At 39.2% G+C, this 24,240-nt stretch overlaps 3 protein-coding genes across 6 annotated transcripts in view; 2 read left to right on the top strand and 1 right to left on the bottom strand.

Moving 5' to 3' along the window:
• Positions 1-2,706, top strand: part of ACSM3 (acyl-CoA synthetase medium chain family member 3) — a 57,067-nt gene extending 54,361 nt beyond the window's left edge. The window contains exons 14-15 of one of the 2 annotated variants that reach the window (XM_003790696.3): positions 1,585-1,704; positions 2,330-2,706. In XM_003790696.3, coding sequence (XP_003790744.1) covers positions 1,585-1,704; positions 2,330-2,416 — 207 coding nt within the window. In that variant the 3' untranslated portion in view covers positions 2,417-2,706. The remainder of the gene's footprint in view (positions 1-1,584; positions 1,705-2,329) is intronic. The other variant, XM_023513779.1, reaches the window with a different exon arrangement.
• A 466-nt stretch (positions 2,707-3,172) lies between these two features.
• Positions 3,173-11,495, bottom strand: ERI2 (ERI1 exoribonuclease family member 2). Of its 3 annotated transcripts, none has more exons than XM_003790697.3 (9): positions 11,434-11,495; positions 9,586-9,653; positions 9,416-9,499; positions 8,501-8,628; positions 7,857-8,013; positions 6,185-6,285; positions 5,836-5,917; positions 4,752-4,840; positions 3,173-4,559 (listed from the first exon to the last, which is right to left on the bottom strand). In XM_003790697.3, the coding sequence occupies exons 1-9, from the start codon at positions 11,454-11,456 to the stop codon at positions 3,234-3,236; spliced, it is 2,058 nt and encodes a 685-aa protein (XP_003790745.2). In that variant the 5' UTR covers positions 11,457-11,495; the 3' UTR covers positions 3,173-3,233. The 3 variants fall into 3 exon arrangements, with proteins under 3 accessions (XP_003790745.2, XP_023369545.1, XP_023369546.1); XM_023513777.1 differs by having other exon boundaries at positions 9,416-9,494; positions 11,434-11,494; XM_023513778.1 differs by lacking the exon at positions 11,434-11,495 and adding an exon at positions 10,705-10,767 and having other exon boundaries at positions 9,416-9,494.
• Positions 11,496-11,631: 136 nt separating this feature from the next.
• Positions 11,632-24,240, top strand: part of REXO5 (RNA exonuclease 5) — a 43,828-nt gene continuing 31,219 nt past the window's right edge. Inside the window, exons 1-6 of the mRNA XM_012805669.2 lie at positions 11,632-11,740; positions 11,969-12,110; positions 16,275-16,387; positions 17,511-17,637; positions 18,696-18,792; positions 22,041-22,184. Coding sequence (XP_012661123.1) covers positions 11,973-12,110; positions 16,275-16,387; positions 17,511-17,637; positions 18,696-18,792; positions 22,041-22,184 — 619 coding nt within the window. The 5' untranslated portion in view covers positions 11,632-11,740; positions 11,969-11,972. The remainder of the gene's footprint in view (positions 11,741-11,968; positions 12,111-16,274; positions 16,388-17,510; positions 17,638-18,695; positions 18,793-22,040; positions 22,185-24,240) is intronic.

Here is a 24,240-nt window from a genome sequence, read left to right as displayed (position 1 = left end):
AAGCGAGTCTCCTGCCTCCGCCTCCCAAGTAGCTGGGACCACAGGCGCCCGCCACAACGCCCGGCCATTTCTTGGCTGCAGCCGTCATTGTTGTTTGGCGGGCCCGGGCTGGGGATTCGAACCCGCCACCCTAGGTGCACGTGGCTGGCGCCTTAGCCGGTTGAGCTATAGGCGCTGAGCCTTGTCTTGCTCTTAATACCAGTAGGGTTTCATGGGCCTCAGCTCCTTCTGCCTTCTTTTTTTTCTTAGATAAGAGTTTCACTTTGTTGCCCTCGGTAGAGTGCTATAGCATCACAGCTCACAGCAACCTCCAGCTCTTGGGCTTAGGTAATTTTTTTGCCTCAGCCTCCCAAGTAGCTGGGACCACAGGTGCCTGCCACAACGCCCGGCTATTTTTTGGTTGCAACCCTCATTGTTGTTTGGCGGGCCTGGGCTGGATTCGAACCCGCCACCTTGGGTGTATGTGGCAGGCCCCTTAGCAACTTGAGCCACAGGCACCAAGTCTTGGCAGTTATTTTTAACTGGTGTGGTGTGAGAGGCTCTTAGGTGTGCCATGAAAATTTTTAAAGATTATTTTTGAAAGAAGTTCAAAGTACCATAAGTATATTCTTTTTTTATTCTTTTATTGATCAATCTAATCTAAATGTGATTTAAGTATGCTGTGTAAGTTTAACTATAGGTTCAAGTGTGCCATGAGATAGAAAAGGTTGAAAAACTCTTGATAGAACCTCAAAATTACTCTGGAAGATACATGAGGGGCATATCTTGTCGTCACATTAAAGGTCCAAAAACCTTAGGCAGGACTTTCCAAAACAGTTCAGGGTAGGGTGAACTTAAGGGACTAGGATTTGTGTGCATAGTCTTTCCTGTCTTCTGACAGCTAAAGGCCACCAGTTTCTACTCTTGTTCCTTAGGACCATCTAAGCTAGTGGTTCTCATCCTTCCTAATGCCATGGTCCTTTAATACAGTTCCTATGGGTAGCGACCCACAGGTTGAGAACTGCTAAGTGGATCAGAGTAAAGTGGCTGCTGGAATCTTCACAGCCTTGTAAAAATAGTTCATTGTCTCAGTTCCCTTCAACAAAGATAGGGCAAACCCAGTGTGACTACTGTTTATGAGAGCCACAAGGAGGGTGGTGACCTAGAACCCTGTTTGGACCAGGCTGAGTTTTTATGTAAGAGTTATGCTTACTGCACTGCCAAGTTTCTAAGAGGAAACTTAATTGAAGGAGATAAAAGATGAGACAAGAAATTAAGGGTAGAGATAATCAGAAACAGGTCAGAAAGTAGAATTCAAGATGTAGTTAGATAAGAGGGTTCAAGAGTAGATTATAAACAAAGCAGGGGTCCCAGAAGCACTCTTGTGTAAGTAGATATCAGGAGATGTGGAGGAGTCAAATGGTTGGCTTAAGAGCATACAGCTATTATTAAATCCTTAAATTCATAAACTGGGATTAAATCCTGTTAAATACTGTGGCCCACTACACAAGGCACTTAGATTCCCACTTAGAAAAAGTAGATAAGCCATACTAAAACATAAAAATACATAACTCATCTTCTTGGTGTTTCAAATATTTATTTTAGGTAGTAAAGGCTTTTATTGTTTTGAATCCTGATTACAAGTTACATGATCAAGAACAACTTAAAAAGGAGATTCAGGAGCATGTTAAAAAAACTACAGCACCTTACAAATATCCCAGAAAGGTAGGCATTCTAATTATGATATGTGCTTAGAGTTTAAGAAAATTCCAGCTGTTTATTTTTTCCTTTTTGATGAAATGTTCTCCTCAAATACCAAATGTTCCAAACTGAACTAATGACATGGCTAGCTGGCTTACAGAACTTGCAATAAATCCTAATTATCAAGAAAAAATCTCAACAATACCTCTCCTCTCTCTTTTTGAGTTATTATATAAACCAGGGGTCCTCAAACTTTTTAAACAGGGGGCCATTTCACTGTCCCTCAGACCATTGGAGGGCCAGACTGCAGGCCCTGGGATGAGTTGGCTGCTAAGCAGAACAGGCAGTGGCAGCAAAAACACCTGGTGGGCGGGATAAATGTCCTAGGCGGGCCGCATGTGGCCCGTGGGCCATAGTTTGATGACGCCTGCCATAAACCTACCTGGCTAGTTGGCTTATAGCACTTGCAATAAATCCTAACTATCAAGGAAAATCTCAACAATACTTCCTCTCCCTTTTTGGGTTATTACCATAAACCCACCCCACCCATCCTAATCCTTTCACCTAGAATTCATGTAACTGCTATATAAGAGGCTTTATCTAAAGATGAAAACTTCCGGACTAATTTTCTTCTCCTTGATACCAACAGGTAGAATTTATTCCAGAGCTGCCAAAGACTGTCAGTGGGAAGATAAAAAGAAATGAACTGAGGAAGAAAGAATGGAAAACACTTTAGATTCATTCTATTAACTACTGTGGCATCTATAAATCTATAGAAACTGCAAAAAAAAAATGTGGTAGCATGCTTAGGAACTGTTGATTTAAAATGTCTTGCGGTTATGACATCAGGGCTGAATTCTAAAATAAAACATTTGGTAAATTCCTGTGCATTAGTGTCAATGTTGCTATAATTTGTTAATATAAAATGAATGTCATCAATTGCTGAGGAATTTTTAAATATATAATATAGAATCAAATCTTTGTCCCATTGGTTTTCAAATTTTAGTTGAATAATTCTTCTGTTTTCAGTAGAGATGGGTCTTGCCCTTGTTGGTCTTGACTTCCTAAGCTCAAGCAATCCACCCGCCTAGGCTTCCTAGGTGCTAAGATTACAGGTGTGAGCCACCATGCCCAGCCATGAATAATTCTTCTGATATGTTGATATACAAGTCAGAACCTATGTTCAAACTGTGAAATAATACTAAACAACTTATAAAAGTTTTTAGAAAAGTGTTAAGTATTAAAAGATTATCAGAATTTTCAGAGAACAAGTATCTACTTGAAAATAGACTAGGAATTTTCCTAATACTTTTGTTCACATAATCTAAAAATAGTTTAAATCTTATTGCAAGGCCAAACTATAAAAGAAAAATATCAGCCCTTTTTGCTATTTAACCTAATAAATGTAGTTTATAAAATATTTCACTTGTGGTTCTTTAAGTATGATAAATTCACCAAATGTGAATATATAAAATATAAATAGTATAAGACATTACCAGAATATTCATGTTTGGGAACACAAGGAATAGTTAAGACTCATACAGGAAAGTTTATCAATTCCTCATTGTAGGCCTGAGTCTCAAAGAATTTTTAGTGGAAAAACCTAAATTTCTGTCATGAGTATGGCTTGTTTCTGAAGAACTACAAGTGAGTCCCTGTATGGAATGAGACAGAACTACCTTGTTGGCTCTTTCCTTTTTAAATGTTTCTTCCCATTTGAAATAATCACAACATTTTCTTTTTTCTTGGAATTTCCCAATAGGGCAACAATAGAAGACTTTTCCGTGGTTTGGTCCATTATTAGAAACAAGAAGTCGCTTAGATCTTCGGCCACACTTGCATAAGGGGGGTGTCATTTTCCCACTCCTCCAGGGGTCTTGTAGGTTAACTGTAGAAGTTAATATAGAGGGGTGAACTTTCTGGGAAGAAATTTTTACTGGGGGGCAATCAGATGATGTAGGTTTTTCTTCATGAATATTGAAGGTTTGTTTTTTTGCTGGTGGGAAAGTTGGGGGATTGGATGAACTCCTTTTAACACCTCCTAAAGGAAGAGGATGTTTCCCCAAAGCTAAAGGATAAGACACATTGGCATTAACACTATGGAAGGTACTTGATTTGTGTTCAGGTAATTTAAAGGCAAAAACATCTGAACCTGGGTGTTTGGTTTCTTTTATATTATAAATAGTTGTATGAGGACTCTTATACACAATTGACCTAGAATTTTCGGATTTTTGAGGAGTTTCTTCTATGTCTTGAAAGTTTTCATGATTTAGCATTTCTGATTCTTTTAAAACCATTAATCTTTCTTCAGAATTAATTGAGGTATCTAAGCCTGAGTCACTAATGGGAACTGTACAATCTCTATTTTGCTCTGGCTGAGAAGCTGGCAGTAAAACTACATCCTCCCAGTCAGTCAACATAGGTAAACAGTCAAAAGCAGAACTCATTTCTGTATCAGAAACATGATTAACAGATGAAATGGTGGTAGAAACAAGTACCAATTCTGAACCAGTTGTTGAAGACTTAGTTTTGGTATTAAATGCAAGATGCTCAGTTTTTCTTTGCTTCTGCATATTGACAGGCAAATTCAAGGTAGGAGACTGCAACTGCCCCAGAGAAGTAGAGGACTTAAAGCAGCTTTTGACATTGTGAAGACCTGCTTTTACATTCTTTGCTGGTAATTGATCCTGCTGTACTTTTATAGTAGAATTCACACAAATTGACTCCACTTGAACTTTTTCATGAGAATTCATTGGATTTTTAGGCTCCCTCTCATATATGCTGGAATCCTGTATGCTAATGTTGCAGGCAAATGCTTCTTCAACTTGATTTGTATTCACATTTGTGGCCAGAATTCTGGGATTCTTCTTAGCAGAAACCTATGATTCCACAGACAAATCCAATAGCTTTAGAAACTGTGCATTCATAGCTTCCTTAGTATACATTATATGACATGACAAAGAAGAAAAGTGTAATTTATAATTGATTTCATACATGAAATCTGCATTTCAATGAATCTATGACTACTTCTGGAGTTTGAGATGACAGAATAGCGGCAAGACACCACTAACCTTATTCAAGGACCTTGTAATTTTCATTTGGCAACCATCCCTGATCATTTTCCAAGCAAGAAGCGCAGTATTCCGAGAATCATCCAACCCTGAGAAAATAGATAAAAAACAATATAACGGGAAAAAGGGGTAAAAGTTAAGAGTGTCATAGCTCACAGCAACCTTTAACTGTTGAGCTCAAGTGATTCTCTTGCCTCAGTCTCTTGAGTAGCTGGGACAACAGGCACCTGCCACAATGCCCAAATATTTTTAGAGATGGGGTCTTGCTCTGGCTCAGGTTGGTCTGCAACTCCCGAATTCAAGCAATCCACCTGACTCAGCTTCCCAGAGAGATGGCCATATATTGATTTTATTTTATTTTTTTTGAGAAGAGACTTAAGCTATTGCCCTAGGTAGAGTGCTGTGGCATCACAGCTCACAGCAACCTCCAACTCCTGGGCTCAAGCGAGTTTCCTGCCTCTGCCTCCCAAGTAGCTGGGACTATAGGTGCTCACCACAATGCCTGGCTATTTTTTGGTTGCAGCCATCATTGTTGTTTGGCAGGCCCAGGCTAGATTCGAATCCGCCAGCTCAGGTGTATGTGGCTGGTGCCTTAGCCACTTGAGCCACAGGTGCTGAGCCCATATATTGATTTTAATCATGATAAACTGGTCTTGTGGAGAGCTGTGGCAGCATTACCAATGAAAAACAAGACATTCCGCATTTACAGAGATGTGAAAACTTGTTAGACAGTTCCCCAAATTGTGACCAACATTCTGTAGGGACTATGATTTGTGAGTAATTTAACAGTCTTGTTCAGTTTTTTCACTAGGACACTGTATCATTTGGGTACTTCAGTCTCCTTTTTGATTTGGCTAATTCTTTTCATTCTTTTTAGCAAATAGAAAGCCACTAGATGGCAATCTTTATCTTACAATAGTTTATGAAAAGTGATTAATTTCCAAGTTTTAGAAACAATTTTAATTTTTTTTACGCTGAAGAATATACCTTATATTAATAATATTACCAATAAATGAAATTCATCTGGAATATCTTATTAAAGTAAAATGATTTACATAATAAGATGATTTATAATTTAACTTACCAGAATGTTCTCGTCCTGAGAATTCTATTCCTACTTCCTGCAAGGCACCACTTAGTCCTTTCGGTTTTCGCCTATAGAAAAGCTAATCAAATAAAAGAAGACATATGTAAAAAATAATTACTATTTGAAAACCTATGTGTTAACCACTTTTCATAATTTTTAGTTCTATTAGATTTGGAATGTGCTTATTTTTGTTGTGCTACTTTTAAGTACTTTAAGGAATATATTTATGTGAACATTTCAAAAACTATCTTATTTAAAGAAACTCTTACCCACGTGTGAGATAAAATTTAATAATTTTTCACCAAAAGAAGGAAAGTGAATATGTACCCCCACATTTGGCTGTTACCTTGTAAATTGCTCTGAGATCAATCCAAGAATTTAAGAACACAGGCTTTAGCAGTTGTTTTCTTTTACACTCATACTCCAGGCAAACCCCCAAGTCCCAGTCTGCATTAAGTACATTAAAATAGAAAAAAGTCAATGATGCCAGAATTTTTTACTTATGCTACTACCATTTACAAATTGAATGTTGAAAGACAATATAAAATAGAATAGTAAGATTTAATTGCCCTAGTATCTAAAAAATTATTTACTTTATATAACTATTTAAAAATTAGTTTTTAATCATGATAAAACTAATTCTCAAAATGATTTCTTTTTTTTTTTTTTTTTTGAGACAGAGTCTCTGACCCTTGGCAGAGTGCCGTGGCATCACAGCCCACAGCAACCTCCAGCTCCTGGGCTTAAGTGATTCTCTTGCCTCAACTTCCCAAGTAGCTGGGACTACAGGCGCCTGCCACAATGCCTGGCTATATTTTGGTTGCAGCTGTCAATATTGTTTAGCAGGTCCAGGCCTGGCTCGAACGCACCAGCCTCAGTGTATATGGCTGGTGCCCTACTTACTGAGCTGCAGGCGTCGAGCCTCAAAATGATTTCTTAAACCCCCCCCCCAAAAGCACTACTTCAGAAAGAGTAAGGTATTAAATTACACAGCTTATATTTCCTATAGTCTAAAAAAATATTAATATAATCGAGAAACCAAACATTCTATAGTAACTGGAAACCAAATATGACATCACTGCTATGCTATCATTGGCACAGTATTGTTATCAATGACTATTAATGGCAATGCTATATATATCACAGTCACACAAAGACCTACTTTAAACAGCCCTTTTCCCCCTTGATGCCTACATTAAGTGTCAAAGCACAAAAGCAAAAGATGTAAGCTGAATGAGGATGCTTTATTCAAGGATATAGAAAATAATGTAAGAGTTTTTACTACATCATCTTTGCCTGGATTCAGAAGAAAAGAAAATCTAAAAAGAGTCTTAAAGTTAAGGCTTAAAATTTTAAGTTATTCCAGAATGGCAGTTTTAGATGTTTCTTGGTTAACATCTGTTAGACACTTGGATTTCTTTACTTGGCCAAGGAGGTTAATAAATATAATTCTAAGTATAAAAATAGAAATAAAAAATTACATAGTGGTTAACATTATCCTATGATGATCGATACCTGTTTCCCTGAAAATAAGACACTGTCTTGTATTGATTTTTTTTTCAAGAAGACATACTAGGGCTTATTTTCAGGGGATGTCTTATTTTTATAAAGTATAATACTACAATCTACATTTATTCAAATACAGTTAAGTCACCCTCTTCCGGAACCTGACAGGGGGAGCCGACCTTGTTGGTGGGCCTGGTGCTAGTGAGGTATCAACGCCTTTCCCCTAGCCGTTTGCACATGCATAATAGGATGCCTGCCACTGCAGTTACCACATGTGCACCTATCCAAGTGCAAACGGCTTGGAGAAAGGAACTATGGCAGATAATAGGTAGTCCAGTCTTCCTTACTGCTTCCTGCCAAAATGCACGGCTTGGCTATGCAGATACGCATAGGTAGGTCTTATTACTGGGGTAGGGCTTATATTTAACAAATGCATAGAAATCCTGCTAGGGCTTATTTTTTGGGTAGGTCTTATTTTGGGGGAAACATGGTAGGTATAACTTATTTTTTACCTGACCAAGTAACAAATGCACATAACTTTATTTCAGAAGTAGAAGGCTCTGAAACCCCAGCAGCAAAAATAATTTTCTTCTGTTGCTCAATGTTATGAATCCATTTACAGAACTGAGATAAGCAAATCTTCAGAGGGGCCCCTTCATCAACTTGTGCCTGAATTAGAAAGTAATAAAATCTGAATTCAATAGTCAATTCCATAATTACTGAGCACATATTTGAATAGGGTAGGCACTGTGGGAGGATGTAACAAAGAAGTTCTAACTGGCAAAGAGGTTAGCTAGTGAAAAGATGTTAAAATACATAGGAGAGAAATAATGATGAAAGTTCTCCAAGGTAAGAAAATTCAGGTTGATAAATCTAAAAATCCCACAAAAATATAATCATTAAATCATTAAATATATAAGTGACAAATTCAAAATCACTTTATATCCATAAAATAAATTTGATCTTCATTTTTATAACAGTCTTTTAAAAATATCTAGTCCTGAATCCCAAATAACACTACTTTTTGTAATTTTTTAAGATCCAATGGACTTCTGGAGGGGACATTAATTCTCCCAACACTGAAATAATCTAATTCCAAATGATATATAACTTTCTTTTTGAAATTGATTACTGAATTTTAAAATTTATATCATACCTGCTTTATGCCTGTAAGTTCCATGCAAAATTCTGAAAGAATTGGATGTTCCTGAGGCTGAACATAAGCATGGAACTCAGACTCAATGTCTCCAGTTGATGTGTTCAATAATACAGCAGGAAATTCAACTAAATGAAAGAATTACCAATTGACACTTGAGTATGTATAACTTTTAAATTAATGCTGTAATTACCCTAAATTAAATATATATTACCATAACAGCATTATTAGAAAGTTTTAGTAAAAGCTTATTAAAATGACCAAAGCAGTGTGATATAAAGATTAAAATAGAACAATACCAAGAATTAGTCAAAATATTGAAGTTATATATCTACTAAAAGAAAACTTTTTTTCCCTTGAGACAGTCTCACTCTGTTGCCCCAGTCTAGAATACCACAGCATCGGCCTAGCTCACACCAACCTCAAATTCCTGGGCTCAAGTGATCCTCTTGCCTCAGCCTCCTGAGTAGCTGGGTCTATAGATGGCTACCACAACACCTGACTAACTTTTCCATTTTTAGTAGACTGGGTCTCACTTTTGCTCCAACTGTTCTTAAACTCTTGAGCTCAAGCTATCCTCCTGCCTCAGCCTCCTAGAGTACTAGGATTACAGGCCTGAGAAACTACACCCAGCTGAAAACTCTTAAATGGGATTAGAAATGTGCTCATTTTTTGAAAACATTTTTTTTTTTTCAGTTTCTATGTCATTGAGGTTCTGTATGTAATCTTAAAACATATTTTATATAATGACACATTTAGATATTTGGGATTTTGTTTTTTTAGTTAAGACAGGTTTTATATTAAACTACTAAATCACAGATCATTTAGTTTTCTGAAACATTTGGTTGGTTTATATCTATAAACTTTAAAGAGACTCATCAAGTGTTAGCTTTGGGATTGGCAATTCTGACTTACTTATTTCCTGGGTACGGTGGCACTTCCCATCATTCCAGCATGTCGACTCAAAATCAATGACAATTAAGTAGTCAAACAACTGCTCTGCAAAAGATCAAGGTGTACTTGTGCTTTACTAGTGTTAAAAGTGGAAGGCTCCTCAAAATAAAGAAACTAAGTACGCTACTCACTGGATTTACTTCTTCCTGGATTTCCATTTGCTGGTGCAATTGATTTTCTCCTAATTAATCCAAGCTGCCTAAAAATGTGGAACAATCCAATATGATCAATGAACTCATTCACACTCCTATTGGAATAGACTAATGGACCAAACTAATGGTATTGGACATAGCAAAACCCTCATTAACCTGAGAGGAAATTGAACTCAACTATGGACCCTCATGGACCTCAAAAATATATGTTATATTTGCAAACTTAGGTTAACTGTTTCTGCTACATTTATTTTACAGTTGTTGAAAGTTTTGCCTAAAGCAAAATGACTGTAACCCACCATTGTACCAATCACTGAGTTTTGGCCAATCACAGGTGGTCAAATATTCAAACCTTGTTTCCAATCAGCCAAAGGGCAAGCTGTAACCAAACTGGCCATAACCTCCCTTCTGTTTTCTGTCCATAAATCCTATCCCACCCATGTTAGCAGCACACTGGGGTCACTCTGAATCTATTCTAGTTGGAGGACTGCCTCATTTGCAAATCTTTCTTCAATTAAACTGTGTTGAATTTAATTTGTCTAAAGTCTGTCTTTTAACACAGTAATCTTGACTCAAATGATTATAAAGGTAAAAATGTACCAAAAAGCTTGAAATGCTTAAAAATGTACCCAAAAAGCTGATGTTATTTTTGCCTTTGTATTTTTCAAGCCCTTGCTATGTGTAGAGCACAATTCCAAGGAAATAAAACAACACAGAGCATGGTTCAGGCTTCTAACTTAAAAATGTTAAGTAAAGAAACAAGAGAGTCAAGGAACCACTGCAAAGTAATACATAAGGGACCCAAAGGGAATATCCTAGGGTCCAAGGAAAGGGAAAAGGTTACAGAGGTCCTAAGCCCAGTCCTTAGTGCAAGTAAGACAAAACACTACAATGAGTAGGTAGAGTTCTAACTAGTCACCTTCTGTTGTGGTTTTCTGTTTAAGAGGTGAGAGGGAAGAACCAAGATTTGGGAATAATAACAGCTAGCATTTATTGCTTACATAGCAGATACTTTTAGGAGTGGGGAACCCGTGGTCTTTTACTTTCAAGACTGTTCTTTTGTTGTTTAAGCACCAAAAGAAGCAAGAAAATCCTTACCTTTCTCTGCTCCACCCCTTTTTAATAAAAAGGATTTGTTCTATAAAATTTATAGATTCAGTCAAAAGACCACACTTAATGATGTAAAAGGCCACATGTGGCCTTAAGGCTGCAGGTTCAAAAAGCTAAGATAAAATGATGACCTCACCTATTCCTCAAAAACTGTAGGAAGCAGACAAACTTTTGCTACTTATATTTTATGGATGAGGAAAGAGAGTCAGTGAATTTCCCAAAGAATCCAGCTTTGGTATGACAACGCTGGGCTGTCCAACTCTAAAGACCACTATACATTATATTGCTTCTAGAAATCAGCAAGGCGAACAGCACGTCCAGCAATCAGGGAAAAAGCAGCAGTGATTCATATTACAAATTAAACTTTCAGTGAGGAGGTGGTGGGATGAGGGGCCTGATGTCCCGCCCGAGACTTTCGACCAGTCTACAGAGCACAGTCATTTCCCGTCGTTTCCAAGAGCCTAAAACGCGCCTACACGTTGACTCAAGGCCACAGTCAAGAGCCCAAGGTTCCTCCGCCTGGAGCTCCTTCGCCCTCGAGCAGACGGCGGCCTGAGCTCGCGGCCGAAATCTCATCAGGGGCATTTGTGATCCGGCTAAAGACGCACGGAGCGCGGAGAGTAGACGCTGCCGCCGAAGATACCATCCGCCTAACTTTGTAGCGGAGGCCAGCACCGAACCACGAGCGGAGCCCCAGCCCCAAATCCACTCACGTACCGCGCCAGCCGCTTGGTCGCCATTCCCGACACGCCCCGCTCTGGAAGTCCAACTGGCGGAAGTCGTTCACTCCACTTCCGGTCCGTTCAAACGCCGGGCGCGGGCGAGGCGGCGGCTGCGGCGGCTGAAGTAGCGGGTGTTCTACTGTCTGCCCGGCTTCTATTCTGCGTTCCCGGGGCTGAGCTGCGCAGGGAGGTCTCTAAGGCCCGGCAGCCGCTCGGCAGCGCCCTCTCATCTCTTTGCCGCGGGCCAGGGGCGCGGCGTTTCCGTTGGGAAGCCGTTTGGAATTTGGCCCCCGACGCGGACGGTAAAGCCGTTAGGCTTGGTGCGGGGCGGCGCTCTTGGGCGCGGAGTGGGGAAGATCGTGCGCCCTCGGTTTTCGCGGGAGCAGGAAGGACTCTGTAAACTGTGGATTGAGGATCGGATCTGAGGGAGGTTACACGCTGTCAGCCCTTCCTGCTCTTCCCTCAGGAGAGGCGGCCTGCCGGGAATCTGGGCGTTGGAGTTTCCTCAGCTCTGGCTTCTTTCTTCACAGCCTCATGGAACCAGAAAGGGAAAGGACCGGGAGGAACCTCAAGAAGGGCAGGAAGAGGAGGCGGGCCCCGAACAAGCTGGTCGGGGCGGCTGAGGCGTTGAGAGCCCGTTGGGATCTTGAAGAGAGGCAGCCCGAGGCCAAGGTGACCAAAGGGGAGCCCTGGCAGGCGGTGCGGAGCTCCCAGACCCTGACCCTAACCGCCCGCCCCGGTCCCTGGAAGCAGTCAGGCTCCCGCGTTAACTGGTGGCTTAAAAGTGTTGTAGTACCTTGCACATGGTAGTAATGTTCATTCAACAAATAAAATTGTTTTATGGTTCTTGGGCTAACCCAGTACACAAGAAACACAAAATTCCCTATTCCTGTGCAATTTACATTCCGGTAGGGGAGTAATAAGGCTGATCGTCATCCCTACCAATTATGGAGAGCTAAATGTCTGCCGCTTAACTGGGCACTTAACGGTAAATCAGTAAATAAAGATTACTCCTCTAATAGGGCTTATGTTCTAGTGGACAGACAGGTGTTATAAAATAGGTAATCATGAATATTTGTTATATGTTGAAAGGGGATTAGAGTTATGAACGTTTTATTAAATGGAATTCCAATTTTTTGCTTATCACATTGGCAAGAAAAATGTGAATGTTAATGTAGTAAAAAGTGTAACGAGATTGACAATTTCTCTTATTTATCTCCTCCTCCCCTCCCTCTTCTCTCCCCCATTTCCCCTCCCTTCTTCTCCCTCTTCCTCCCTTATTTATCCCCCTCCCCTCTGCGTCTTCTCCCTTCCCCCCTTCCCTGTCTCTTCTCTTCTCTCTCTATTTAGAGCTCTAGGGTCTCACTATGTTACCAGGCTGGTTTCAAGCAAGAATTCTGCCTTAGGTTTTCTAGTCACTGGTATTAGGGACATAGACCTTTGCATCTGCCTTTTTTTTTTTTTTTTTTTATTTTTGACAGAGTCTCACTGTGTTGCCCTTTGGTAGAGTGCTGTGGCATCACAGCTCACATCAACCTCAAACTCTTGGGCTTAAGCGATTCTCCTTCCTCAGCTTCCCAAGTAGCTGGGACTACAGGCACCCGCCACAATGTCTGGCTATTTTTTGTTGCAGTTGTCATTGTTATTTTAGCTGGCCCCTGGCCAGGTTTGAACCTGCCACCCTGGGTGTATGTGGCTAGCGCTGTAACCGCTGTGCTACAGGTGTCAAGGCCATCCTGCCATTTTTAACTTATTTTGTTTTGTACCTCAGATGGGACTTGAACCCATAATCTGTGGCTTAGGAAAGCAACGTTTTTTTTTAAATTTTGAAACTTCCTTAAACTTACAGAAAAGTTGGAAAAAGAGTGCAAAAAACTACCCCTAGCCAACTTTTTTTTTTTTCATAAGAGACAGCATCTTTCTGTTGCCTGGGCTAGAGTGCAGTGATCTGATCATAGCTTGTTGGTAACCTCAAACTCCTGGGTTCAAGCAATCCCCCGTCTCAGCCTCCCCAGTAGCTGGAACTATAGGTACACACCATCATATGTGACTACTTTTTCTGGGTTTCTTTTTTGTGAGACAGGGTCTTGCTCTTAATCAGGCTGATTTCAAACTCCTGAGTTCAAGCAGTCCAGGGTGGGACTGCTGCACCAGGCACAGGGTCATTGTAGTTTTCTTTCTTTGCATGTTTGTAACTTCCTTCTCTGAAAGTGAGAAACCTGATTCCCAATGTCTTCAATATGTTTGACTAATCCCCCCCTCACTGCCACTGCTCTCTTCCACACATAGCCTCTTCACCCTTCTTGGGCTCCATTACCTTTGCACTAGGTCACCTTCCTTTGTTAGTGCCCTCATTGTTCCTGTGACAGGCTACTACTACCATCCCTCTCACATGGACACCCTCACCGCACTGAGACTTTGAATCCTGAAACAGGCCACTACTATCCTCAGCATTGATACCCTCTTTATGCTAAACAGTATCTGACATCTCATGTGAAGCCTCACTACCTCCCACCCCCACCAGTGGATGACCTAATGTTGCTTAGGCATTTATACTCCATGCTGGGGTACCTTCCTGCTTAGATGTGCTAGGCTTCTGCTACCAGTGCTGGACTATTGTCTTCCTTGTAGGATACCCACCTTCTCCTACTTAGGCTCTTGACATTTCATGCCTGGCAGTCATGGTCACTCACCACCATGTAGAGAGATACAGACCTCTGTCTCTTGCAATCTCAACTTAGTCTCATTTTTGATTGGTAAAAATAAATTGTCATGTTCTTTCAGGAGTTAGCAATATTTATCAAAATGTAAGATACACATGATCATTTTGACCAGCAATTTATCTTGAGAAACTGATAGGTATACAGGATAGCATGTTCATCATAATATTTATAATTTAAAAAAATACAAAGTCGGGGCCTGGTGTGGTGGCTCATGCCTGTAATCCTAGCACTTTGGGAGGTCAGGGTGGGTGGATTGCCTGAGCTCAGGAGTTCAAGACCAGTCTGAGCAAGAGCAAGACCTCATCTCTAAAGAAGTAGCCAGGGGCTGTTGCAGGTGCCTCTAGTCCCAGCTACTTAGGAGGATGAGGCAAGAGGATCACTTAAGCCCAAGAGTTTGAGGTTGCTGTGAGCTCTAGTGCCATGGCACTCTACCAAGGATGACAAAGTAAGACTCTAAGAAAAAAAAAAAACAGTCTTTTTTTTTTTTTAGATTATACATTTTTAGATACATTTAGATAATGGGCTATTACTGAAGTATAAAAATATCTGTTACATTTAACTAACATGGAAAGATATTCAGAGATTAAGTTAGGGGTAGGAAGTTGATTATAAAACAATAGATAGGCTCTGTGCCTGTAGCTCAGTGGTTAGGGCACTGGCCACATACACTGGGGCAGTGGGTTTGAACCCAGCCCAGGCCTGCTAAACAACAATGACAACTCTAACAAAAAAAAAATAGCTGAATGTTGTGGCAGGTACCTGTAGTCCCAGCTACTTGGGAGGCTGAGGCAAAAGAATCAAACCCAAGACCTTGAGGTTGCTGTGAACCGTGACGCCATGGTACTCTACTGAGGGCAATGGATGGCTAACTCCTTTGGGGACAATATAGCTAGAGATGAAAAGAGTTTAAGTTTTGGAGTCTGTATTCCAATTTTGGTTTTTCTATTTCTTCATTCCTTTACCTATAAAATAGGGATAGTAGTGTTTACTTAAGAGTTTTGAGAATTAAATACATTTACCACATGTAAAGTGCTCAGAAATGTATCTAGCTAATAATAAGTGTTCAACATTAGCTTGAGGCTGTGGGAGGAAACTAGCAACCATTCTGGTATTATAGTATGCTAGACACTAGTCTTAGTATGTTGAACTTATGCTAACTTACTGGTCTTCTCAATAATTTAATGAGATAAAATACTCTATGGGTGAAGCAACTGAGTCTTAGAAAGATTAAGGCACTAGTCCAAGATGATAGAGCCAAGATTTCGTGTCAGTTGGGGAGATATAAGGAAAGGGAAACAGCACCTAGATCATAAATCAATGTGGTCTACGCTAAGAAGTCAGAATTTATCCCAGGGCAACAAGCAGTTCAATGAAGGTTTCTTTGCACTCCTTAAAAAAGCTTTGTACTTATATCTGGTTGAATAATTCATGGAAGTTATTATATTTAGACAATGGAAAAACTTAAAATAGACAAACACACACAATAGATAAATGGAAATAAGTGACCTGTAAGACTCTCTTTCATTTTGGTCTGGGACACAGCAGAGTATAGCAGTTAAGAGCTCGAGGCCGTGGAGGCTTTAAGCAAACTGAACTGTGAGTTTGAATGCAATGTTTCTTCAAACCTTGTAGACTGATTATAAAGGTTCAGGTGTTATTAAGACTCAGCCCTCAGTGGCAGTATTTTTTCATCTCAGCAGCCATCCCCAAACTCTGTAACCCCCTAGGTAGTTAGCCTATTTGTTCTCATACTTTTGTAATAGCATTTACCTACACTGTGTTGAAATTACCTATTTTTACATTTTTTCCCCATAGTAGAATGGACTCCTTGAGATCGTGAGTTGTTATTCCTTCTACTATTTGTAGCATGTAACCAAGTATCTGTAATTCAGGTTCCGTATTAGTGTTTATTAAATATCCTGTTATTATAATAATGTCATGTCATAGTTAGTGGTTTTCTAGACTTTCATTTTCAGTTATTTGAAATGCTTTTTGCTGATTGGATATACCTGTATGTTAAAGTAATCAGAAACTAGAATAATTTAATAATTTGCCTTGCTTTGTTGCTATTCTAGACAATCACGGGTTACTGTCCTCTGTTTTATCTTTGCAGAAAGCCCGCTTATCTACCATTTTATTTGCTGAAAACTGTGAAGTAACCCATGGCCAGCTATGTGAATTGCTAAAATATGCAGTTCTGGGCAAATCCAGCGTTCCTAAACCCAGGTATGAATTTAACTAAAATGGTTGGTGGGCATAAAGCCAGAGATTCAAACTGGTGTCTAAAGGACCATATCTGGCTTATATTATTTTTGTTATGCAACATGTCTTAAAAAATTTTTTTTATGAAAGCTACCAATAGTTAAATCTGAAAATTCATATATAAAAATCCCAATTTTTTACTTCTTTAAAAAACTCAAAGACCTGGCAGCAAGCAGTCCCTTTATTTCCACATGGAAATAATTTGTCAAAGCTGTGTGGTGGCCTGTCCCTTTAGACAGGGCATGTCTTACCTGGCCTACCTCCCTTACTATATCTGTCTGGCTGCTATAGTTACTTTGCTTCCCCCAGTACAAATGTAGTTGAAATAACAGATTGATAGGCTGAGAGTTACGGTCCTTTTTTTATATTTTGAAAGTAAAGGGGAAAGAGGAATTTTTACTGTTTTGATATTGTCAGTGCCATTCTGCCATTCTTAAATGTCTTATGAAAATTGTCTTTATATATGTACTAGTAAAGAGATTTTGTTTAAGGTGGGGTCTTACTGTGTTGCTCAGTTTGTTCTCAAACTCCTGGGCTCAAGCATTTCTCACATCTTAGCCTCCTAAGTAGCTGGGATATTAAGTGTGCACCACTGCACACAACTCTAGATTTTTAAATGTACACATTTTTCCGGGGGAAGTTTTTATGAATTGGCTAGTTTAAAAGTCATCTTTTTACAGTAGGTACTGTCATTAGGTTGTCAGTTTATCTAAAACTGAATTTCTTGAAGCCAGCCATTTGATTACCTGGCTTACGAAGGGCTGAAGAATAGTTTGGGATCTTGGAAATGAGTATTTGTAAAGTGATCTTAGTTCTGATTTAAAACGAATTTTAATAGGATGATGGATTTAAGTATGTTTTACTGCACTGCATTTTTGTTTCCATTGTATTTAAATGCAACAAATATTTTTTAAAAGATCTTTATTTGAATTCCATGCAGTAATGGCTGTCTTGAAATTTGAGGCAGTCAGCAAGTGATGACAAATTCTATTAGTTGTCACTGCATTTTTTTTCATACTTCTTTGTATATACCTATGACTGACTTGAAGGCATTACTCTTAGCTGTTTTGGTTTGATTTTTCAACAGCTGGTGCCAGCTTTTTCACCAGAACCACCTGAACAATGTGGTGGTTTTTGTTCTGCAGGGAATGAGTCAGCTACACTTTTACAGGTTCTATTTGGAGTTTGGATTTCTTCGAAAGGTGTTCAGACATGTAAGTTACAAAAAATTTGTGTAGAGGCTAAGTCAAGTCCTCCCATCCTAAAAATAGTACGTGTGTCTGGGACCATGCTCCTTGATAACCTGACTCTGTTTGGTAACCTAATAGGGGATACTGAAAACAAAAGGACTAAGATTTAGTTAGCATATATTGAAATTAGATTTGTCTCTGTTTTTCTTTGGTAATCTAGGCAAAATACTTATTCCCAGATTATAATCTTTACTTCCCAGATGGTTAACTATTTTATTTGAATTATGATGTTTTCAGAAATGTAACATTTACATAAAAATCTATGTTTTTCTCTCAGAAAAATCAAAAGAATGGGTACCTTTAGAACAATATATAGAGCTGAATAGCAACTGACATGTTTAGAAAGAGGCTTGTGTCCTCTTTCCCCATAGCTCTTTCATTTCCTATTGGCTTGTTTTATCCATTCTCCCCTGAAAGTGTTTGAGTTGGTGACCCCTAATTTAATTTCTCTGGGTCATCCTTTTCTTTTTGCTTTCAGTATAGTGCATGTCTTAAGTGCCACGCCCTATATTAATAGTAGATGATACACACCATGCTACATGTATTATCTCTTAGAGTCCTGTAAGAGATAGATGCTTTTTTATTTCCATTTTAGACATGAAACTGAGTAACTCACCCAAGTTATAGCTGGTATGGTAGAGCTGGAACTGAAGTCTAGGTAAACCTGAGGCTGGAACATTCAACCTTTCTGCCATGTTGCATCATCTATCGTGATTACATGGCATGTTGTCTAATAATAGATGTGGAAGTGCTTTGAAAAATATAAGGCACTTTCCTTGTCTAAGCTGTACATTTCTATAAAGTTTGTCCTTTCCTACAATCAGTAATCTGGGAAGCAAAGAAAATTTCAAGGGGTAAGGTTGTAAGCGTGGGTTTATTTACCAAGCTACTTTTTCATATTAAGGAAATAGTTCTCATTTTACCGTGCAAACAACTGTTGTTACACCTTTCATAACACTGGCTTTTCACAGAATTTGAACTGCTTTTAAGCACTTAATATAAAACCTGTTATATATTTTCAGAAATTCCGATTGCCTCCTCCCTCATCTAATTTTCTAGCTGATATCATTGGGCTGCAAAAGAAACAAACAACTGGAGATCTGCCCAAGGTGATGGAAGGTATGGCTGTGACCCTGATTAGATGATTTGCACATTCTAAACGATGTTGTGGATATGCTTTAAGTAGGTTTATCAGTCAGGTTTATTATTTCAAACAATGATACTCAACTAAAGTGTAAAAACAATTCAGTAAGGAAAAAATGGGCAGATACCAGGGGAGGTTAGAGAGCAGGAGCCATAGTCCTGGGTTTATGCCTCAGAAACCATCAAGTTAGATATAGCTCACGACTCACAGGTTGAGAGCTGCTGCTGTAAGGGAGCATAAAAAAGTGGTGAGGAGTAAGTATTGATTCCTTCCCATCTCCTTTAGAACTGTGTTTTTCATTATTCTCTGTCCCAGCAGTGTTGACTTCTAACATCCTATCTTGCCATTGTTCCCCTGTCCTAAGAGATGCCCATATCTGATCTACAGTTGTTTGATTTGACCTGCACTATATTTTAAGCATCTTTGAGTATATCATAGAGTAATCATTATGAGATCCTAGGCTCAGGGTATTGAGTTGTGAAATAAAAGGTATAATCAGAAAAAAGACATTTCATATGGCTAGAAAATATACCTTGTTAGAGATGCTGAAGAGTATAGGGGCAGGTGGTGGTAAGAGACAAGGCTAAAGATGCAGATTAACATTATGTCCTACAGGCTTTCAGTGCCATATGTAAAGACTTTAGATTTTGTTTTGTAGGCTTTAAGGAGCCATAGGGGTTATGGTTACTTCTCTGTCCTCTTAGGTATTTCCCTCATCTTCCCAAGCTAAATATCAAAGTCCTCAAGGCATAGTCCATAGCGCTCTAATCTTCCTTCGTTTCAGTCCTTCCTTTGGAATATTCGTCTGTTTTCTAAGCTTATCTATCCTCTGTGAATGACTCCTATGTATTTACCTCTAGGTTTGATGTTCCAGATTGCAGACCTGTATTTTCAGGTGCATGCTAGACATTGTTGCTTGGATATTCCACTATCCCTTAATCATAACAGCTAACAGCATTTTTCTCATCTCCAAATAATGGGCTCTTCAAATTCCTTCTTCTGGCAGTATCACTTTTTCCTAAGGCACTAGCCTTGAATTTTAGAATTACTTTTCTTTTAGTTCCCCATTCCCAATCTCTCTGCATTGGCTCATTCCTTTTGCTTCTATGATTCTCTATTTACATGTCACTTTACCAGAGATATCTTCCTTGGTTATACTACACATACATACATTATAAGACAGTAACCCCTTTCCTGTCCATTATTCCCTATTCTCCTTCCCCTCATTTACTTTTCTTCATAGCCCTCATCCCCACTTAATATATTACATGTTTATTGTCCATCTCCCTAACTAGAATTTAAGTTCCAGGGAGAGTTTTGTCAGTTTTGTTCATTGGGGAATTTCCAGGCTAGAACAACATCAGGCATGTAATAAGCAGTGATAAGTAAATATTTTGTTGACTGGATTGAATTATTTTGTCACCATGACCTACTAGTTTTTCCTATGTAATGTTTCTTTCACATATCCCTTTTTCTCCAGACCCTTCCAACAATTTTAATCCAAATGCTAGTCATTATTTTGCTAAAATTACTGCAAAGCCTTTTCTAGTTTCTCTTTCTACTCCATTTTACATCTTTCTTTGAAGTTGATCTTTCTTAAAATACTGTTTTGGTTATGTCACTTATGTTCTCAGGAACTTTTTGTTGCTCTAAAATTAAATTATGTATCGAATGATGGACTAAACTTCAAACTCTTAAGCCTGGCTTATGTAATGGCCTCCAGTTTATTTGTATCTTTTTCTGTCAACCTTATTTCCTACACTCCTTTCTTAGATCTTTTTTTCTTCTTTACTGGTCTGTTCATTGCTGAACCAAGTTTGTTCTGCACATTTCTGTTTTATGTGGAATGCCCTGTTCTATTTATGATACTTTGGCTCTTTTGGTTACCAGGGCAAGGTGCTCATTTGGGCCACCTTAGGTAAGGAGAGAATTGTTTGAAAAAGGATGCATGTGGATTATCAGAAACCCAAGTGCCCCTAATAAAGAGCTGTTCTTTGTCCCTTTCACAGCATCAACTTGTCTGCGTATGATTTCTGTTCTCTTTTAACTGATTAGTTCTTTATATTTTCTAGTTAAAATTCTTAAAGCAGGGCTGAGCACGGTGGCTCATGCCTGTAATCCCAGCACTTGGGAGGCCAAGGCGGTAGATTGCCTGAGCTTACCAGTAGGAGACCAGCCTGAGCAAGAGTGAGACTCCATCTCTAAAAATAGCCAGGCGTTGTGGCAGGCACCTGTAGTCCCAGCTGTCCAGGAGGCTGAGGCAAGAGGATCACTTTAACCCAAGAATTTGAGGTTGCTGTGAGCTAAGACGCCATAGCACTCCACTGAGGGTGATCAAGTATGACTGTCTCAAAAAAAAAAAAAAAAAATTCTTAAAGCAGGCAGTCTGATCAGTTTAGCTAATTTCTATTATTCCTTTTGAGAGCATGTCTTGACAAGGAATGTCAAGTCATTGTTAATCTATTTATGGGTCCCTCTTGAGCTAACACTGTAAATCTAATTAGTGATGGCCTCCTAATTAAAGAACAGTCCAGTGTAATTTGAGTAGGTGGCTGGGAGTGGGGCATGTGTAGCTAGAATGGGCTACTGGGAGTGAAGTAGGCCCTGTAAGGAATAGGTCTAATAACAATATCTAACTTCTGCATTTTCTTTAAGATTCAACTAATCTTTTCCTCTTTTAACTATTTCTAACCACTCCAGCCTGAAATATGTTCTTCTTCCTTTCTCTCTTATAGCCTTTATTGTTTTAATCCATTTGGATCTTATTTTCTTTTTGTATTTTTATGACTATTAGATGTTAGCCCCTTAAAAGTTGGGGCTGGGTCTTAGAAATTTATTGATCTTCATCATGCTTAGCCTACACAACATGAGGAGACATGTCTTATAAGATTCTTGGCTGGGCGCCTATAGCTCAACCGGCTAAGGCGCCAGCCACGTACACCTAAGGTGGCGGGTTCGAATCCCTAGCCCGGGCCCGCCAAACAACAATGACGGCAGCAACCAAAATAAAAAATAGCTGGGCGTTGTGGCGGGCGCCTGTGGTCCCAGCTACTTGGGAGGCTGAGGCAGGAGACTCGCTTGAGCCCAGGAGTTGGAGGTTGCTGTGAGCTGTAATGCCACGGCACTCTACCCAGGGGGACAGCTTGAGGCTCTGTCTCAAAAAAAAAAAAAAAAAGATTCTTAAACAAACATTCTAATATACATATAATTGTTTTTGTTTCAGGCTCTTTACCTTCTGCCAGTTCAAAAGCCACCATCAACTTGCAGAATGATCCCATCATTCAAAAGTATGGCTGTAAGAAAGTGGGCTTGACTAGATGTCTTCTGACAAAGGAGGAAATGAAGACATTTCACTTTCCCTTACAAGGTTGGCTTACACATAATCTGATATTTCTAACAATGAAGGAATATCTAACAGTTTGTTAAAACACTACAATGAAAGTTCACTTTTCTAGCTGCTTTCTGAGTGCCTTAGTCTTATTTCATATTCTGTTATATTAATGGGGGAAATAACATTTTAGTATAGTATGTCCCAAAGTGTGTGATGGTATACCAGGATTGGTAAAGAGATGATTTTAGGTAGTATGTGAATATGACATCAAATAGCTTTGAAATATTTAGTGAGAAAGTAATTCCCTTTCTTTACTTTTCATTTAGTTTTCAATATGTCTTTAACATTTTACTGCTTCTCTAATACTTATAATCAGTCTTCCATGCTACCCCCACATTCCTTAATAAATAGAGCCAGGTCTGAGCTCAGAACTTTGGTTAGTTACATAGCAGGAATTTGTTTTTTATTTATTTATTTATTTATTGCAGTGTTTGGTCAGGGCTAGGTTTGAACCCATCACTCACCTCCGGTATATGAGGCCAGCGCCCTACTGCTTTGAGCTATAGGCACCACCCCATAGCAGAAATTTAATAAAAATATTTTAATTTTATTCTGTTTTGTTAACCTCCTAATTATATCTCTATTTTAAAAACTGAGATATAGTTAACTTAACCATTTAAAATATATAGCTCAGGCTGGGGTATAGTGGCTCATACCTGTAATCCTAGCACTTTGGGAGTTCAAGGCAAGTAGGTTGCTTGAGCTCACGAGTTTGAGACCAGCCTGAGCAAGAGTGAGACCCCCATCTCTTAAAAAAAAAAAGAAAAAAGCTAGATGTTGTGACCAGTGCCTGTAGTCCCAGCTACTAAGGAGCCTGAGGCAAGAGGATCACTTGAGTCCAAGAGTTGGAGGTTTGGGCAGTGCCTACCCCATATGCCAGAGGTGGCAGGTTCAAACCTGGCCCCACCCAAAAACTGCAAAAAATAAAAAAGACTTGGAGGTTGCTGTAAGCTATGATGCCACAGCACTCTACCAAGGGCGACAAAGTGTGACTCTATCTCAAAAAAATAAATAAATAGGCTTGGCGCCCATAGTGCTATGGTTATGGCACCGGCCACAGGCACCAAGGTTGGCAGGTTCGAACCTGGCTCGGCCTACTAAACAATAATAACAACTGCAGCAACAACAAAAAAAAAGCCAGGCCTTGTGGCTGGTGCCTATAGTCCCAACTCCTTGGGAGGCTAAGGGAAGAGAATTGCTTAAGCCCAAGAGTTTGAGGTTGCTGTGAGCTGTGACGCTATGGCACTCTACCAAGGGTGATATAGTAAAACTCTGTCAAAAAAATAAAAAATAAAAATAAGTAAGAAAAATAAAATATACAGCTCAGTATTTTTTAGTGTGTTCAGAGTTGTATGGCCACTTCTGTCTTCCCCAAAGAATTCCCATACTACATGTCCTTTCAACTGCCCAAGACTTAGGCAACCATTAATCTACTTTCTGTCTATAGATTTCCCTGTTATGGATATTTCATATAAATGGAATTGTGCAATATGTGTCTTTTTTGACTGGCTTCTTTCACTTAGCATAATAATGTTTTCAAGTTTCATCTGTGTTGTGGCATGTACTTCATTTATTTTTATTGTTTAATTATATTACATATGTGGATATACTATATCCCTCAGGTGATAGACATTTGAGTTGTTTCCACTTTTTGGCTGTTGTGCATAATGTTATGTGGATTCAGGTTTAAGTTTTTTGTGTGGACATATGCTTTGATTTCTCTAGGAACATAATTGCTGGGTCATATGGTAACAATGTTTAACCCTTTGAGGAACTGTCAGACTGTTTGCCAAAGCAGCTACATCATGTTACTTTCCCACTGCAGTGTATGAGTTTTCCAGTTTCTATATGTTCTTGCCAACATTTGTTATTATCTATCTTTGAATATACTCCTCTTAGTGGGCGTGAAGTAGTATCTCACTGTCATTTTGATTTGCATTTTCCTTTTAGCTAATGGTTTTGAACAACTTGTCATGTGCTTGTTAGCCATTTGTATCTTTGGAGGAATGTCTCTGTTCAAATCTTTTTGTCT

This window comes from Otolemur garnettii, unplaced genomic scaffold (assembly GCF_000181295.1).
Source record: "Otolemur garnettii isolate 467f Iridium unplaced genomic scaffold, OtoGar3 scaffold00044, whole genome shotgun sequence".
NCBI lineage: Eukaryota > Metazoa > Chordata > Mammalia > Primates > Galagidae > Otolemur > Otolemur garnettii.
The sequence above is the reverse complement of the archived record's forward strand: the minus strand, read 5'-3'. Positions and strand labels throughout refer to the sequence as shown.